General features: G+C 38.0%; 1 protein-coding gene across 1 annotated transcript in view; it reads left to right on the top strand.

The window, feature by feature from the left end:
• mmp25b (matrix metallopeptidase 25b) overlaps positions 1–15735 on the top strand; it is a 17996-nt gene extending 2261 nt beyond the window's left edge. Inside the window, exons 3-16 of the mRNA XM_062442664.1 lie at positions 28–110; positions 242–398; positions 792–865; positions 2249–2381; positions 7956–8047; positions 9450–9582; positions 9713–9854; positions 10560–10834; positions 11077–11253; positions 12193–12277; positions 12541–12623; positions 12832–12984; positions 13414–13704; positions 15456–15735. Coding sequence (XP_062298648.1) covers positions 28–110; positions 242–398; positions 792–865; positions 2249–2381; positions 7956–8047; positions 9450–9582; positions 9713–9854; positions 10560–10834; positions 11077–11253; positions 12193–12277; positions 12541–12623; positions 12832–12984; positions 13414–13704; positions 15456–15703 — 2126 coding nt within the window. The 3' untranslated portion in view covers positions 15704–15735. The remainder of the gene's footprint in view (positions 1–27; positions 111–241; positions 399–791; positions 866–2248; positions 2382–7955; positions 8048–9449; positions 9583–9712; positions 9855–10559; positions 10835–11076; positions 11254–12192; positions 12278–12540; positions 12624–12831; positions 12985–13413; positions 13705–15455) is intronic.
• Positions 15736–16129: the final 394 nt, after the last annotated feature.

The following is a 16129-nucleotide window of genomic DNA, read 5'->3' as shown; positions in this document are numbered from 1 at the left end:
TTTGACATTAGTTAATATCTTCCACAGAGTTTGAAAGGACACATTACCCAGATGTCTTTGCGAGGGAGAGATTGGCAAACAAGATTGATTTACCGGAGGCCAGGATACAGGTACAAGCACATTTCAGCTATTAAGACCCTGATGCTCCACCAGTGACAGCATGCAGTGGTGTTTGTTTTCTCCTCTATGAGTATATACCGCTACATGATAAACAGGCCTGACGCAACTCTTTGATTGACAGGTGTGGTTCTCAAACAGAAGAGCCAAGTGGAGGAGGGAGGAGAAGCTGCGTAACCAAAGGAGGTCAGGAGGTGTGACTTCCTGTTCACAGAGCCAAGCCCCGCTGACCACCTCCTTCAACACATCTGTCTATCATCAGCAGCACGGCAGCAGTTCAGGTGAACACAGGATCAATATAATCTGGGTCACTCTGTACTATTTAAACTGAAAGCTTACAATGAGTCATGATTACAACTTGTCAGTACAGTCTGTTTATTCATATAATACTTGATTTCTATATTTAGCAACAGAACTATATTACTAGCTCATAATTACAAACCTAAGAGCTCCCATGCTTGATATTTGCAGGTAGGGAAACCATTAGAGTTTCTCCATTAGAGCACATCTATATTACAACATTTCCACTGCGAGAAGTAGCTATTCCCATCACATGATGTGTGTAAATGTGTGTGTAAATGTGTGTGTGTGTGTGTGTGTGTGTGTGTGTGTGTGTGTGTGTGTGTGTGTGTGTGTGTGTGTGTGTGTGTGTGTGTGTGTGTGTCTCTCTCCAGGGTCCATGTTGAGTCAGGCTGAGTCGTCCCTGCCCAGCTACAGCTCCTTGTCAGTTTTCTCATCTGGAGTCCAGGTTGGATATTCATCATTTATCATTCATCAGCACCTTCCAAACTTTAGCAAAGCAGGTCATCGTCTCAGAGCAGAACCTGTTTTATAGCTCTGTTATGTTAAGGGTCTAAAAGTATGATCATAAATACATAAATAAATAATTATAGATATGAATAAACAGCAACTTCTACAGTAATTGTAATAATTTTTCACAAATGATGATCATTATGATCATTATTATCATTATTATGATTATTACATAATGATGGGATTATTATTATGTTATCATAATTATAATAATAAATAAGTTAATAATTGCAACAATAATGATAAAGCAAGGTTACCTGAATTTAACCTACAGAAGAAGTGGAAAGAAAATCAAAAGCAAATTGGAAAATATGTGAATTAAACAGTGAGCTAAACAATGATTTTGACTTTCTTGAAGAAGCAAAAAAGTGACCATCTTATTCTGTTTGTCAACGCAAAGGATCTTTATTGGTAATCGAAATTAAACAGGTCGTCACACTAAAGACTTAAATACATCGTTTTTGATGGGGTGACGCCTTTTATTGCTTCTTTAAGACTGTATGCTTTTAAGCAGAGCACCCAGTATCAGAAACTGAAGATGCACTGTTGTTTCTGGCTCTTTATAACACTGTCTTTAGTTTATCAAACAGATTCCTCATCAGCCTTTTTTAGTTGGGTCAGTTTCAGTGTTGACTCTACACTGTGGGCTAAACACAAACAATCTGCTGGACCGTACAGCCATTGAGTGAGGGTGATAGTAGTGTAGTAGTGAAGTAAATAAATCAATATGAAAGCTAAATGGTTTTCAGGATTCTGGATGCATTTTTAAGAGAGGCAGCAGCTGAAAAAGCTGTTTTATCAAGATTTGAAAGAACACTTAGCTCACCAGAAAGACTTTCCACTTCCTTTACAATGGAAGAATACTTACAGTATCATGCACATTATACCAAATTATCTCAAATTGTCTCAACAGCAGCAGGAAAATAGACACATTTTTGTTTGTTGTGTTAGTAATTCTTTATTCTTTATTTGGATCCACAAAATAGCGGCTGGTCTTCCATGTGGTAGATGTGTATTATTAGAGAATGTGGGCTGCTGTTGATCTTGCTGTCCTACTTCTTACGTCATACTGCACTCCTCTAGCACCTCCATGTGGTTCAACTGAAGCCATGCTGACAATACTACACATCACAGTGCTTCTATTGTAGAAAATGTTCTACAGTGTATTATTCAATGAATACTAATGACTGTATACAGCTTAAGAACAGTTTTTCTAAGATAATAATGATAATATAGTTTTTTGAGTGTGTGATACTAACCAACACTTTTCTATCCTTCGTTCCTCCACCCCTGTGCCCCTCTTCCTGTTTACCCTCAGTCTATTCCTCCACAGTCAGCCTCATCCTACTCCTGCATGTTACCTCCATCTCCCTCTGCCCCACGCAGCTTTGACTCATCAGCGTACTCCTCCCCTCATCTGCAGACTCCGTCCTCGGCCAACTCTAACACCGGTGGGTGTCTCTCAGGTCAATTTGGGTTTGGGATAAATTCAGCCACCGACTGACTAACACACTCTGTCTTTTCTAACCCAACCCAGGGCTCATATCACCTGGCGTTTCGGTACCGGTGCAGGTTCCAGGAAGTGAGCAGCAGAGCATGAGTCAGAACCTGGGTCAATACTGGGCCAGATTACAGTGAACAACAGACAATTGCTGCCAGTCAGCATAACAAAAGTGGAAGGAAAACAAGGGCATGTAAAATTATTAAAAAAAAAAAAAAAGTGTCAAGTGTCAATATGGGGGCACACTTAAGGAAGCACAGGACTGAGCTACGTGTAGAGGGGGCTAGATAATATGCAGACCCCGATATGCATTAAATGTTTACAAATTCAGTCAAGAGCAGCTTTGGTTGCACTTGACAGTACTCTAGTCATACTGGTATTTGCTTAGTATCATCAGATTGCACTTTTTTTTCAGGTTTTTTTTTGTTATGGATAGGAATAGAGCTGAGCTCATGATGAGAATTAGGATCAGTTTAAGGTTTATTTAGGATAAGAATAGTCAGGATTAGGATCAGGCTAAAGTCAGGGTTTAGGTTAGACTGCCTGTAGATGCAGCATTTAACACATATCCTTCGAAAGTTTCAACACATTTTATTGCATCAAACCTTTTAGCGTTTACTTACATAATGAAAAAAAGCATACCATTAAATCAAATCTATTCAGTGTTAACAGGATTTTAAAAACTGATACCAGACTTGATAGCTGCCTGTTTGACTTACTTGTCTAAACCTATAAAAATAAGTTTAAAAAATTGAATTCATAAAGGTTAATGGGACTGCTTTGAAGTTTGTATTGCAGACACATCTGAAGGTTTGCCATGAAGTTAATATTAGCTCTCAGCTGATAAACCTGAAAATGTTTAAGTCCATCTAAAGGCAGCTTTACAAACTGTAACTTTGAAGTTTATACCACACTTTAAATGATTCAATGGTACTAAGTAAATGCCAGCAAAATGTCTGTATTGTGAAGTGTAACCACAGTTTCTTCTTACTTGAGCAGCTTGATGATATTATGATAGGAAGCTTGTTCCCTGAGCAAAAGCTGTGTGAGGCTGTAAACTACTGTGAAAATTTTAGACTTGCTTATGGCAATCACTTTTACTAAAACCAAAAATTTATCATAAAAAACCCCAAAACAAACTGTGTAAATCCTGCCTATCCTGCCAGCAACATTACACTGAGACTGATACTGCATATTTTTGTACAGACATCTGTGTATGATGAAGATAACTGGATTATTGTCAAATGTTATTGGAGGGAAGAATGTAGCATGTTGTGGACTCAAATCATTCTCAAAGCACAAATTTCCATTGTCAAAATACATCATTGAGGATGCACCATATCAGATCTGTCAGACACTATACGCTAAACATTCACATATTACAGATTTACAGGTATTACAGGTATTCTTTACTAACAATTACAGTAAAGCAATACAATATCATTTCTATTTTATATATACAAAGACTTGCTTTTTAGCTAATCAATCAAAAAGACAAAAGCAATTCCATCTGAAACATTTTTGTCCTTTTTTGGGCTCATTATCAACTGAATCAGCAGTGATTTTGATCATTAAAGCCAGTGAAAATCGTGCATCATTACACACCAAACAAAAAGAGGCTGCCTGCAAGCACTTCAAAGACTGACAATCAAAGCCGGAGGTACAGTAGAGGTAAAACTGTGAAATTATCGCAACAGTAGCAGCAGCAACATTATCAACTTTGCATGACCAAACTAAGCCGCTAGACAATCAGCTACTTAGAGAAATGAATCAAGAATTGTACAAAACTGTTACTGTACTTTGCAGGGTTTGACCCTCTGCTCACTTTCCTCTTACTATTGTTTTTGTTGATGCATCTCAGTTTAATCTCCTATGAAATGTCTTTAAGCTCTTATTTATTTGTCTTTTCACTTGTTCACATAAGTCCTCTGTGTTGTTTCTGTTGTTGTGTGTGCTGTGTTAGTACTGTATAGCTACCAAGAGTCAACCCTTTTGTGAAGGCCTTGGATCCCTTTAATGAAAATAAAACTGTGTGTAATAAATATAAATTCAAAGGTTGTCATTTGTGGTCTTATATTACATTTTATTCACCGACATAAGTGTGGTTTGAGGTTAAAGAAAATGATTCCTCTGTGTCAGTAGTTGCCAATCCTTCCTGTGCTTTGGGTTAAAATGGTTCAATTTAGGCACAAAAACTACCTGGTTAGGGTTAGGGAAAGGTCATGGTGGTCAGGTTGAAACAGCAGGATGAAGGACTGTTCAATGGCACTAAAAACCTCAATGTGATGATAAAAAATGAGATCAGGTGTTGTGTTGAAGTCTGTTACCCCCTCAAATAATGTTCCCCTCCTGTTAAAATTGTGCATATGTATCAATAGAACAAACTACTATCGGCATGGAAAATCAGTCTGGACTAATAGCCTGCGGACTATTGACACCTTCCTTGATGGGACTCTGTGTCAGTAGTTGGTAAATTCAGTAAATTTCAGTTCTATAGCCATAATAATTCCACATTGATATGTGATTCTTACAAAACCATCACTGTTACCCCAATAAAATGCATTTTGCCCTTTTATCCAATATGAAAGCCTGTGTGAAAAATTGTTTGGTGTTAATTCAACTTAAATTTAAAATAATCATCATCATCATTGTCATGGTAACTGGGAAACAGAGTTTAGTGAGCCATTGTTTTGGTTTTACATCTTGCAATCTCAATGTTTTGGTTAGGTTTCTCTGCTTTCATCAGCTGCAGAAAAACTCTAAAAAAATGGGTTCAGTGTTTCCCATCTCATGTTAAGTCAAGTCAGATTCTATGGTTATATCCAGAGTTTAATAGCCCCGCTCTCTGGAGCAGGCCTCAGCCATATGTGAGGGTCCCGATGGTGGAGTGAAAAAATTCAAACCAACTCTCAAATTGTCTTATAAAATGGCAACAGCATAAATGGAGTGTTCATCATAATCACCATGACTAAATCCTGAGCAGCTAAAAGACATATATGTTTTCCACTGGTGCAGCGACATGAAGTGGACATGAGCATTAGACCATTAGCAGGACAGCATTTTGTGCTAATGGCATGACTCACTGGGGGCCCTGGAGAATAGACAGAAATTAAAGATGGGAGAGGAGGAGGATGGGTAGGAAGGAAGGGATGGAGGGAGGGAGACTGAAAGATAATACCAGTGATGCTTTGCAGAGAGAATAAACACACAGACACACAAACTAATGGGGCTCTATGTTGCGATGCGAGATGCCAGTGCACTCCAGCTTAATGCAGCGTCATCAACTTCCCTCAAATGTATTACAAGTACTTTATGTTGAATAACACCAGCTAAACGGCTCTTGTGGAAAATGAGAGCTACCTTTCAGGCTTTATTTTTTCCGCTGTTGCAGTTTTTTTCATCATGACAAATATGGTAGTCCTAATAATACAATGCCAACACTGTAAGTACAAAATTAAAATAAAATAAAACTGAACTTTAATTCACCTTTCACTTTAATTTGAATGCATTCTTTAAACTAAAAATCATGTTTAACATACACGATTACCCTCAAAATTACAAAATTATACTTCGCTGACAAATTATTTTGTTAGGTTCAAATTACCAAACTATTGACATAGGACTCTGAGACGATCAATCATCAAAGGTTTTATTCCAAAAAAATACTAGATTGACTTATATTCACCAGTGTTACTTGTGACATTGGTGGTGGTCTCACACCATGGGAGTATTCCCACTTCTGTCCCCTGATATTGTGCAAAGCAGGTGTAATTCCCTTTGTAGGGAGTAAAATACAGTGTTTTTTCTAGTTTCGGGGACCTTAGGTAACATATAATGTAAGGTGGTACAGTTTTTATCACCAGGTGAAAGCGAACCAAAATTGGCTTTCCTTTTCTACTGGTACAGAAAAGAATGCATTGGCTAAATCTACTACAGTGAAATATTTTTGTTCTGGCCTTAGCTCATTCAGCAGAGTGTGTGGGTCTGGTACTGTAGGTGCCCTAGGTACTATGTACCTATGGCTTTGTTTACAGTCTGTAAATCTTGTAACATGCGCCACCCTGTAGACGGGGCGGCCTTTTTAACTTGGAGTAGAGGCCTATTACATGGCGAGTCTGGACATTCAATTATGATGCCTGCTTTCAATAGGTCCTTCACTATTGGTTCAATTACTTTTTCAGCTTCAGGTTTTAAAGGATACTGTCGTTGATGGGGTCTGAAATCTAAGTTTTACCCTTAAATCTTGACCGAGCAGATGTATAGGGCAACAGCTGGACAGTACAAAAGAGTGTCTCAGTTTTTGATTTGTCTCTTCATCCAATACTGTAATTCTAATAGTAGCTAATTCTGCTTTTACAAGGCTTAAAATTTCCATACCTGGTTCTTCTTCTTTTTGTGTGTGCACATATGTGTGGGTGTGTGAAACAAAACAAAACAAAACAGGCTCCATCCTGCCCTCATACTCCTTTTTGTCTTTCTTTGCTTTTTCCTTTTCCATTCCTTTCTATCTATTTTGTGCGAATGCTAACCACCCTTTAGCTTGGACATGTCCATCTTTCTTCAACTTTTTCTGACTTATACTATCGCCTTAGTCTCTATATCTCTTACCAATTTTTCACATCCTGACACTGTCAACTTTCCTTTAAACTCGTACTTTTCTGTCCCATTTCCCCCTCATAACTTCACCATCGTTAGTACAACAATGACTGCAGTTTTGTCCCTTTTTTTAAGATTTTGTTGGCATAGACGCCTTTATTTAGCAGTAGGCCGACAGCAAACATGGGGGAGAGAGAGGGGGGTGTGACATGCAGCAAAGGACCTCCGATTGGGATTCGAACCGGGTCGGCTGCATATATGGCATGCGCGTTAACCACTCGACCACCCGCGCGCCCGTTTTTTTCTTTTTGTATAAAGTAATTACACCCAAAGACTTTTGATAATGTACAAACGTCTTATATGTATACAGTACCAGACAAAGGTTTGGACACACTTTCTCATTATGTAACTTTTGACTGGTACTGTATATATATATATATTTGTCAACAGTTGACAGTCTTATGTGTAATAGGCTACATCCATTTTAAAAATGGCTCATTATGGCACTTGCTTTGTCTTCTAGCTGTTAAATCGATCAGGAAGACTATCAACTATTTAGAAATGAAGACATTGATTCATTCTTCAGAGCAACTTCAGTAGCCTTCTTTTAATCTCCGCTCAAGTGAGGGAGAGACGATCCAATACAGACTGTTGGGGGGAGGGATCGTCTGACCTGTCTTGCTCATCACTGAGTCAGAGAGAGAGAGAGAGAGAGAGAGAGAGATAACTGATCGATCAGCCCTGCCTAGTCTCAAGAGAGCAGACAGACGCTTAGGAGGAGCAACAACGGTGAGTTCTGTCTCCGTTATCTTGGCTTTGGGATAATAAGAAAAAAGCAATAAGAAACAAGAAACGTTAAGGGTTACTCCAAACAATTACCGTCCGGATAATAATGGGATCGGTTTTTTTTTGTTTGTTTTTTGTGCAGCAACTGGAATGGAGTTGGGTCTTCTGCTGTGGATGATCTTGACTTTAACAGAAATCACATCAGCAGTGCCTGACCAGTACAGTACAGCTCTGGTGAGTTGGCTTAAAGAGTTAAAATGTAGTTTTGCTAAAAGTTTTAAACATGTGTCGCTGGTCTTTATCTGACATTTGATTATAGGCTATATTAACGCGTGATTTAGTGTAATATTGACATGATATCATATTGTGTAATTTTGTATTTGTAAAAATTAGCATTTTTGCTTAAACTCAGTCTAAGGCATGAGGCTAGTCTGTATCACTCATTTGTTTAACCTCTGGGTCAATAATGCCTCCTACTATAAAATCCTAATCATGTCATTTTAATCACAAATATTTAAACACTAATTGAGGATGATTTCTCCAAACCATCAGCAGTTTTTTTTTTTTTTAAATCACATTGCATACCTGTTGATGTGCTCTTATATTTATATGTGAATGTTTGCATACACATATCTTATGAATGATATGAGCAGGGTGTCAAATAGAGCAAATGATATTCAAAGATGATGGTTGTTTTGCATAAACAGTTTCCAGATGACTCATGATGACTCATTAAACAGAACATCAATGTTTTGTCATTTTTTAATAAATATAAATTAACCCTAAATATAATTATTTTTTGCATTGAAAAAAGTACGAACAATGTGTTTAGTTAACTGATTTTGGTTGATTTCAGTTTGCAGTAATAATGTAATATTTTAAATAAAAAACAAAAGCACAATTATGAAAACTCTGAATTTGAATTTGTTTTTTACACACATGTAAGAGCATCAGTGTGTCATGTGTATAACAAAAAGTGTAACATTTCCCTTGTTACTCTAAATCATCACGTCAAGTGTGCATCAGTAGAATGATGAGGGTTCAGATACATTAAAAAATTTATGATTGTTTTACTTGAAAATAAGACATATATCTTTTTACTTGTTGGAAATATAATGTAGGGACTAAAATTAAACTTCCTTGTGTAGGGTGGAGATTTTTTCAGCATAAAAAACCCACAGAAACCCACACTATATTGAGAGTTAACGGCATAGAAAGACGGGTGTGTCATGTCTGAGACAGAGATGACTATTGACAAAACTCAATATGAAAAACAGCACATCAGATCAATGAGTTTATCATTGTGTTTTGCATTGTTTGTATCATTATTGTGACAGCAAATGGTACACAGACTCAAATCCATCAAGCAACTCGCTTAACAAGGACAGACTCATGTAATATTAATGAGAGCAAAAGGCCAACATTGTATTGTGGGGGTCTGACTGGTCATATGTGGAAAATTTGTATCAGTATTTACCACAATCTTAAAAATGACTTCCTCAAAGTGTTTAGTGTAATTAATGGAAATAAGGAAATACACATGTTTTTCTCATGAATGTACGTACATCTTGTGCTGTGGTTATGATTATTGGGAAATATTTCTCAACTTCCTCTGGGGATTTTGTGTCGCATCCAGGATTGGTTGAGCAGATATGGGTACCTTCCTCATCCTGATCCACGTACCAGTAGGCTTCAAACCAAAGATGGGATTGAGAAAGCCATTCGTGTCATGCAGAGATTTGGTGGTCTCCAAGAAACGGGACTTCTTGGTAGCTTTTCATCTTGAATCTGTCAAGTCATTATTTACAGCATTATGTCCTGTGTCACATGAGCACCCAAACTTTCTGAAATCTGCTCTTTTGTTTCAACTTACAGTGTGTAACCCCCCTTCTCTTCCAGACACTGACACTTTGGAACTCATGACTAAGCCACGATGCTCTCTCCCTGATATTATTGGGGGTGAGGACATGCTGAAAAGGAGGAGGAGGAAACGATATGCCCTTACAGGCCTCAAGTGGCACAAGACAGATCTCACATGGAGGTGTGTTTCCTGTAATGTCTTAAAGTCCAACTGACATCACATTTTATCATCACTCTTTGCAATCAGACATAACGTCAACATGTTTCTAAAAAAAGTATTGCTGACAGTTTTTCTTTGTTGTGGCTTAATACAAAATTTGATTTGCATTATTTACATAAGAACAGTCATGTAAGCTGATTAGGTAGCACGATCATGAAATCAGGTTTTGGTTTCAGTATTTTTTCTTAGAGGAGAACAGGATACATTTTTACAGAGCAGATATGTATGATGTGGTAGACAAAAAAAGGCAGATTAATTTCAGTTGCACTTTAAAGAAAAAAATATTTCTTTACAAAATGTTCACGAAAAAACAAACAAAACAAAAAAGAATAGAATCACACTATTTACTTTTAATATATCAACTTTCTTAATTCATAAAATCCTACCATAATCCATTGTTAGAGAAGAAGAGAAAAAAGGTGGATTTTCTTATCACAAGGATACACACAGTGTTACTCCAGCCTCATTTGAGGCTTTCTTCATGGGTAGCGTTCCCTGTTGGGAGACAACAGGAAATGCTATGAATTTAAATCACATATTTGTTATCAACATAAAACAAAAAGGGTAACAAAGGGTAAAAACAAAAAACCTCACAGAAAATGAACAGCGTCATCAACATCTGCATCTACAACTTTCTTTTAATACAAAATATACTTCTGTTTGCAGCGTCCTTGGGTCACCTACCAAATCACCCATGAATAAAGACTTGGTGAACAGCATCCTGTTTTACGCCTTCAAAGCCTGGAGTGACGCGGCCCCCCTGAATTTCCGTCAGCTGAGTGACAATGGAGATATCAGAGTGTCTTTTTCCAGCTTGATGCATGACGATGGGTACCCTTTTGACGGAGAGGGTGGCACCCTGGCCCACGCCTTCTTCCCCAGCGGGGGTGAACTGGCGGGTGACACACACTTTGATGATGATGAGAAATGGAGCTATGGAGGTATTTACTGATTGTAATCATGGTGGATGGATGAATGATGGCTGGAGAACCTGTTCATAAGAAATGTGTTATAGTCAGCCTCAGAAATGTATGACAATATAGTGATCTGTAGTAGAACAGTTCTCATCTAATGCACTTGTGTTGTCAGTGAGAAAAGCAGAAAATATATCTGCATACTGAACATCAAAACCCCAATTTAGTTGTTGATGCGACTCAGTAACACTTGTTTCACACTTCCTAAGATTCCAACGGAGGCACCGACTTATTCGCAGTTGCAGTGCACGAGTTTGGTCACGCGCTGGGCCTGGGCCATTCCTCCGCTGACCAATCCATCATGAGGCCATACTACCAGGGTGCTGAAAACATGAACCAATTCAAGTTGTATCTGGATGACAGACTGGCCATTCAGCAGCTTTACGGTCAGTGAACAGTCGCACTAACTGTGTTTTGGATCATAAAGTACATCTCAAACTGATGTCTGTGACCTGTATAAGATCACACTTACAGTATGTGTTGTGTGTTTTTAATGTGTGTCTTGAATGATGAAACTTGAGGAAACAGGAGGGCAGTTGCACAACTGTTAACTCCTCTGTGGGACTTAAAATGGCTCATTGTATATTTTGGTTGTTGTACATTGTGTTGCTGTGGTTGGACTTGTTCTCAGTTTATTAAATATGTGGGGAAATGAGACTACAGCCATGCTAGCAGCTCTGTAAGATTGTACTTCCAGTAGACACAGTGGTGCTTTGAGCTAAATGCTAAAAGTGACTACATTGACATGCTGATGTTTAGCAGGCAGTATTAAGCAGGTTTACAATCTCAGTTTAAAGTGCTACAGTAGCATGCTAACATTTGCTAACTTGCACTTAGTTTTGCAGGAATTTAGTTATACACCAAAAGTAATTTTGTCATTTTGTTTCATGCCAATCCATCCACTCATTGTTGAGATATTTCAGACTGGATCAAGTTTATCCTGTCCAGAATTTTCACATGACTTGATTCACTGAGCTGTAAAATAGAAAAGTGTTGGCCATAACTAGTAGGAAATGTTTCTTGGTTAAGGTTTCTTGATTTAAAAGAACAACAACAACAATATAACGGTTTATTTTCCACTTTTCCAAATGAAGCGGCAAAACCTGCCCTTGAATTAAATAATGTATTAATTTGGTCAATAAGTGTGAAGGTGATGTCATGCAACCGCAGCCTTAGTGTAGGCCTGTTTTTGTTTCACACAGTTACTTCCTTCCCTGTGAAAAATCCCCTGATTGCTGAGAAAGGATGTTTGTACAATTTGCTCTATGTTGTCATCTGCTTTCACCACCTCTTCAACATTATCTGCTTTTTCCATTTCGTTTCAGGTGTGAAGGATGGCCGGTCACCAGGTGGTGATGATCCTGACATCCCCCGTCTGCCCAGTCCACCTCCACCAAAACCAACAAAGTTGTGAGTTGAGCCAGAGCAAACAGGGTCATAAAACTTGCACATCATCCATTCGATACAAAGTCTGAATCACATTGAAGCACTCACTTTAAAAGGGACAAATGAGTGATAAGAATTAATTTAAGACCAGTGGATGCCATTAAAGGCCTTCTGAGTGATCCTCATTGTGACAGTTTGGCCTGTTGCACCCTCTAGTGAAACTCTATCATACATCCCATGAAAATACAATTTCAGCAAATTTTTTGACAAAACTTCTTCTGTCCCAGGTCTGACCCCACATTCCCCGAGCGCTGTCAGGGAGGTTTTGATGCAGTGGCCAATATCAGGGGAGAGGTCTTCTTTTTTAAAGGTAAGGAAACACTATCTGTGATGCTCAAAACAGAATAATGTGTGGGATTATGTAGACTCCCAAATATGTGTAATTGTCTGAACTGCTTAAAGATATTCAGAATTCACTGGTGTTTTATATGTGATCCTTTTTCTCAACATCTATTGAATGTACAGTCACACACATGTTGGTGACATGTTCACTCTTTTTTTCCTTTTTTTTTTGAAAGGTGCACAGTTCTGGAGGACAAAGCAAGATGGGTCTTTGCTCTCCAACAAGCCAGCTCAGATCAAAAACTTCTGGTTAGGCCTCCCACCGGGAACAAACAAGGTTGATGCTGTGTATGAGAGGAAGAGTGACAGCCGTATCATCTTCTTCATCGGTGAGAAGCAACATCCTGTGCTGATGCATTATTATTTTGAAGGCTGTGGTTTTGAGAACTAAAGCATCATCAAACTAATAATACCATCAGCAGACACAGAGATAAAGTTTTTACAAGAGAGACGGAGTAGATTTCTTTGGACTAGTGAGAGAATATTGTTGCCTAACACTAAGATTTGATTTGAACAGAAAGAATAAACAATCCAGACCAAAAAACACAGACTCAATCCCCTGGAGACATGGTTGTGTGAGGCCTCCTCAGCAAAAATAATACATTAAAAATGTTAAAATAAAAATCTATAATAAACAAGTTATTACTTTTCATACTAAACCTGTGAACCATCATGACAAAGTTATGGTAAAAATGTGTAAAAATTACAAACTTCTGTTTGAGCCTAACTCGCACAAGCAAATTTCTTCCATCTGTCAGGATCTCAGTACTGGGTCTTCCGTGACACAATGGCCATGGACGGTTACCCGCGCCCCCTCTCTGATTGGGGAATGATTAGAAAGAGTGGGGTTCCAGTGGAAAGGGTGGACGCAGCCTTCATCTGGGCACATAACGGCAAGACCTACCTGTTCAGCGGCGATGAATTTTGGAGGTTCGACGAGAGCCGTAAAGATGGACAGGTGACCCGGCAGCTGGAGCCAGACTACCCACGCAACATCAGCCTCTGGGTAGGAGTGCCCACCCAGGTCGATGACATCATCAGCTGGAAAGGTAATGTTGGATAAATATGTGATACGTTTCTGACATCAGTAATAGATAAATCAGAAGGCAACAGAGAGGATTGTTTAGAGCCGTGACATTTTTCAACAGTGATACACAAGTGACTTAAAGGCATGTAAGCAACACAAAACAACTGATCAATGTCAGGATAAGATGTTTAACCACCATGAATCTACTATCTGGCGGGAATAATACCTTGCTATGTTATTACATTTAAAAGCCATGAGCACCTTGAGTAAATAGAGAGTACACATACTTTATCTGCACAGAAATGGCCACATCAAATAAATATCAAATGACATGTCATCTGTAAACCTGCAGATTAGAATTTACATACATACTTCATACATACATCTATTACATTCAAGCCCTTGCCAAACAGTTCACACAATACTGATTAAGATGTATCTCTCTGTATTTCAGTGTATTCAGAGTTTTTAAATCTGGTGCCTATTTTGACATTCTTACATTGACTGAATGAATGCATAATTTGCATGCTGTATGGGCAGGGCATGCACATAGAGACTTCTGCCAGCCAAGAGTTATAGGGCTAACTCCAAGTTAGCCTCCTGCTAACTTGTTTTTGGGCCGAATGGATATAATTCTGATAGCAAAATGCAGTAAGCACGTGTTGACAGTTTTTTTGGTAATTACTCTTATTGCCAGAAGGAGGTGACAAAAGTCCCACACTCCAGCTTTAAATTTTGATTTCTGATATTAACAGAATGCACAGGTAAACATGTGGGAACACATGTGTAGTGATTCACATTCTGCTGTTGATTTGATGTTATTTTGCTGTCTGAGTGTAAACACAACTTTTGTTTGTTTGTTTACCTTTAAGTATAAATGGCAATAACACAATATGAGTATTATTATCTAAATGTATTAGAAGTACAAAAACTACAATAATTAATTATGCGGAATATCCCCTTTCAAGGTGTTATAGTGTTTAAATTATATCATTGTGTTATTATTGATTCATTAACATATAAGCAGTATTTTAATTTGAAATAGGAACTATAGTTATTTACGGAAGTGTATTATGTTCACTTGGGAAAAAAATAAAAATGCTGTTTTTCTGAATTAATGAGGTCATTTTCCAGTTTTCTGAATAATTTTTCCAGTCTTTTTCTGAATTAATGAGATATTTTTTCCTGTTTTCCTGGATATTTTTTCCTGTTTTTCTGAATTAACGAGATAATTTAAAACAACAGACGCTTTCACTCCCTTCTTGAGAGCTTGATTTAATTGAAGCACATGGTCTGCTTGTTTAGTGCTCCATGGAAAAAATGGGGGAAAAAACTATCTCATTTATTCAGGAAAACAGGAAAAATTATTCAGAAAAAACAGGAAAAATTATTCAGAAAAACAGGGATATTATATATTTAATTCAGAAAAACAGGAAGATAAAAACTGGAAAAACTATTCAGAAAAACAGAGGAAATGATCTTCTTAATTCAGAAAAACAGGAAAATTATATCTTTAATTCAGAAAAACAGTTTTTTAAAATTCAGAAAAACAGGAAAATTATCTCATTAATTCAGAAAAACTGAGCTTTTTATTTTTCTCAAGTGAATGCAATATGCCTCATTAGTTATCAGATCAAATGTAATGAAGTAAAAAGTCCATTAGTTCCCCCTAGTGGAGTTAAAAAGTATCTCTATACTGGAAATGATAGGCTGATGTTTTACTCAACATGGGATGAAAAAGACTAAAGGATGACTGCTGCTGTTGCTCTTTAGGAGATGCCTACTTCTTCAAGGACAACGTGTTCTGGTTGCAGAAGAACGGAAGACTGAATGAAGGTCCTCTCACTCCTAAATCCACCGGTGTATTCTGGCTCAGATGTCCAGCTCCTCCTCCAACCCCCCCACAAGGCAATCCTGGGTGCCCAAAGTGCACCTGCGACCTGAAGGATTCATCTTCATGTCTAAGAAGCAGCTGGCTTGTCCTGATCTTTGTTTTATCTGTCATTCTCACCTCCAACTAGTTCAGAACGCAGCAGATAGGCTTCTTACTGGTTTTAACAGACTACATCACATCACCCCAATCCTGGCTTTTCTCCAATGGCTCCCTGTTCATTTCAGAATTGATTTTAAGATTTTACTGATCACCTTTAAAGCACGTCTAAGTCTAGGTCCAAGTTACATATCAGATATGTTGACTCCATATGAGCCGGCCCACAGCAATTACATACTGGTGTTAAACCTTTGCCCTATATTTGAACAAAAATCCTATGTTATTGTAAATACGTTTCCTGATCCGAACATATTACTCTTCATCCTGCCTCCACCCTGCTAGAATTACAGCCCTCCTTTGTCTAGAGTAAGTATTGGATTACAGGGAACCCCTATAGGAGAATGTATGGAAATTCAACACTGAAGTACAGCACTCTGGCTACTCCCTCACAATGAAG

Source organism: Scomber scombrus, chromosome 21, assembly GCF_963691925.1.
Source record: "Scomber scombrus chromosome 21, fScoSco1.1, whole genome shotgun sequence".
NCBI lineage: Eukaryota > Metazoa > Chordata > Actinopteri > Scombriformes > Scombridae > Scomber > Scomber scombrus.
This window is presented reverse-complemented; position numbering and strand designations above follow the sequence as displayed.